The following is a 2,123-nucleotide window of genomic DNA, read 5'->3' on the forward strand; positions in this document are numbered from 1 at the left end:
CCACAGTCTCAAAATGGTGCTTGTGCCTGTAACCGTTTCCAGGTGACTTGCAACCTTGTCCCCCGCAAGGCTCTTGCGCGCTGTTGGCTTTTGTTCCGAACGGCTAAAAATAAGCCTCTCCGTGTGCTTCCTCTGATGGCTGCGGGAAGGGAAGGAGCACCGTGATGTTCCGCCTGGGCTCGGCGATGGGGCTTGCTGCTGAACGCGTGCCCTCGCTGTCACCCTGACGAATTATGAAGCTGCTTCCTGCTGGTGTGAGCACCAAGGGAGGCGAATGTTTTATGCGACTGCTTCCGTACCCAGTGCTTTCGCTCATAAATGGGGTACCTGGTGACCTTGAACAGGAGCAGTTGTCATTGTACAGGGTTTTTTTCCTTTGGTCAAGGAAACATATATAACATATTTCTGTTGAACAAGCCAGCAGTGTAGTTCAGAGGTTTGCTAAATAAACGCTACAGAAGTGATCGGTCACAGAGTTTCAGAAATTATTTTGCTCCGAGTGGCCCTCTTGATAGCTTGTCGGGCAGCAAAGGTGGGCAGCCTGAATGCTCAAATATGGCGGCAAGTAAGTTCCTTTAGCTTCAGAGGCTGAACTCGGTGGGTTGTGCTAGGATGCCCAGACCAGCCTGTCTCCAGCAGTGAGATGGGGAGCCCATTTGGGGCTGTTACCATCTCATAGATGATGAGTTATTTCCCTAAAATATGCAGTGTATGTCCTCGGGCTGTCAGCTACTTAAATATGGTGGTGTGTGCCCTGCGTGCTCAGTGGAATTGCTTGCTCTGGCACACTGTTCTAACTGTTCAAGCAAGAATCATACAAACCTGTCAAACAATGAAACCCCCTAGGGTTTAAGATAGGTATAGTTTTTTATTTTTCATTTTTAATGAACTTTGCAATTAATATTCCTGGCTCTTTTCTGTCTCACCCACCCCCAGTTCTGCCAGGGATCTAACCTAGACTGTCTGTGAACCTCCTACAAATGATTCGTGCTGCGAAAACACTCCCCCGCTCTGTCTGTTCACTTTCATTCTGCTTTGTATTGTACCCACTTGCGCATTTTTAGACTACAAGGTGCAGAAATTCTGTTAATCACTAGGCTTATGCATGTTTTGAGCAGCACCACCAAGTTCATTTATGCCACAGTGACTGAAATCTCTTTATAGAGGGCCAGTACAAGTCACGTGAATCTAAGTACACATAAACACTAGAACTACGGTGGAATATACAAGTTGTCTGGAGTTTAAACCTCTTGGAAACGGAGAAATTTAGATTTCTTTAAAGTCTTGAATGAAAGAAATCTACCTTCTATGCAAATAGGAGAAAAAACATTTTGCAGGATTCTCTTACTTTATTTTGACTATTACGGAAAGATGAGGCACCTTTACATTTTCTTCTTGTTAACACAAACCTTTATGACAGTAGGCAAGAGTTTTGCCCAAGTAACTTGATAAAAGCGTTTTGAAAAACCCCTCGTTTGCTTTTGTTTCCTCTTTTAGGTAGTTCTGACAAACCAAATGACAACAAGGATTGGACAAAGCCAGTCCACACTGGTCCCTGCTTTAGGTAAGTGTTTAGCTTGCGACCTGAAAACCAAGTTCGTTTTCAAATGCGTTACCTCCCTTCTTTTGGCATCGTGTGTGAAGAAAATGAAATTGTTTGCTGAATTTCTGCAGTGTAGCAGAATCCGTGGTGAAACTATTAGACCCATCTGGAACTGCTGGCATTGTGGAACTCTACAGTAGTGTTCATCTGTGTCAGCCTTGTCATTATAATTAGCAACTATCTTATATTACTCTAAACTCAAACACAGCATGGAGATTAGAATCTTGGTTAGATTTTTGAGAAGGGATTACAGATATTTTTAAAAGTGAGGACATTTTCAGATTTCAGAAACTCACAGATTGAGAGTGTTGCTGGAGTATTTTTTTCTTATTATTTAAACCAAAATTTTTAATACTAAATTCGTTATTGGATCTATCAGCATGTTTATGTGGTTGTCTCCTAGTCCATTTCTGCCAAAAGTTAAACCCCTGATAAGTCAGCTAATTTAGACTGAAATTGGCTAGTGAATGATCATGTAAAAAAAATGTAGGGATGGACTTGGGGGCAGTTAAACCTCTAG

General features: G+C 42.5%; 1 protein-coding gene across 1 annotated transcript in view; it reads left to right on the forward strand.

Moving 5' to 3' along the window:
• Nucleotides 1-2,123, forward strand: part of RAD51C (RAD51 paralog C) — a gene marked incomplete at its 5' end in the record, with an annotated part of 16,439 nt that overhangs the window by 5,262 nt on the left and 9,054 nt on the right. The window contains one exon of the mRNA XM_009871423.1: nucleotides 1,498-1,564. Coding sequence (XP_009869725.1) covers nucleotides 1,498-1,564 — 67 coding nt within the window. The remainder of the gene's footprint in view (nucleotides 1-1,497; nucleotides 1,565-2,123) is intronic.

The sequence above is a fragment of the Apaloderma vittatum genome, unplaced genomic scaffold, assembly GCF_000703405.1.
Source record: "Apaloderma vittatum isolate BGI_N311 unplaced genomic scaffold, ASM70340v1 scaffold21266, whole genome shotgun sequence".
In the NCBI taxonomy this organism is placed as follows: Eukaryota; Metazoa; Chordata; class Aves; order Trogoniformes; family Trogonidae; genus Apaloderma; species Apaloderma vittatum.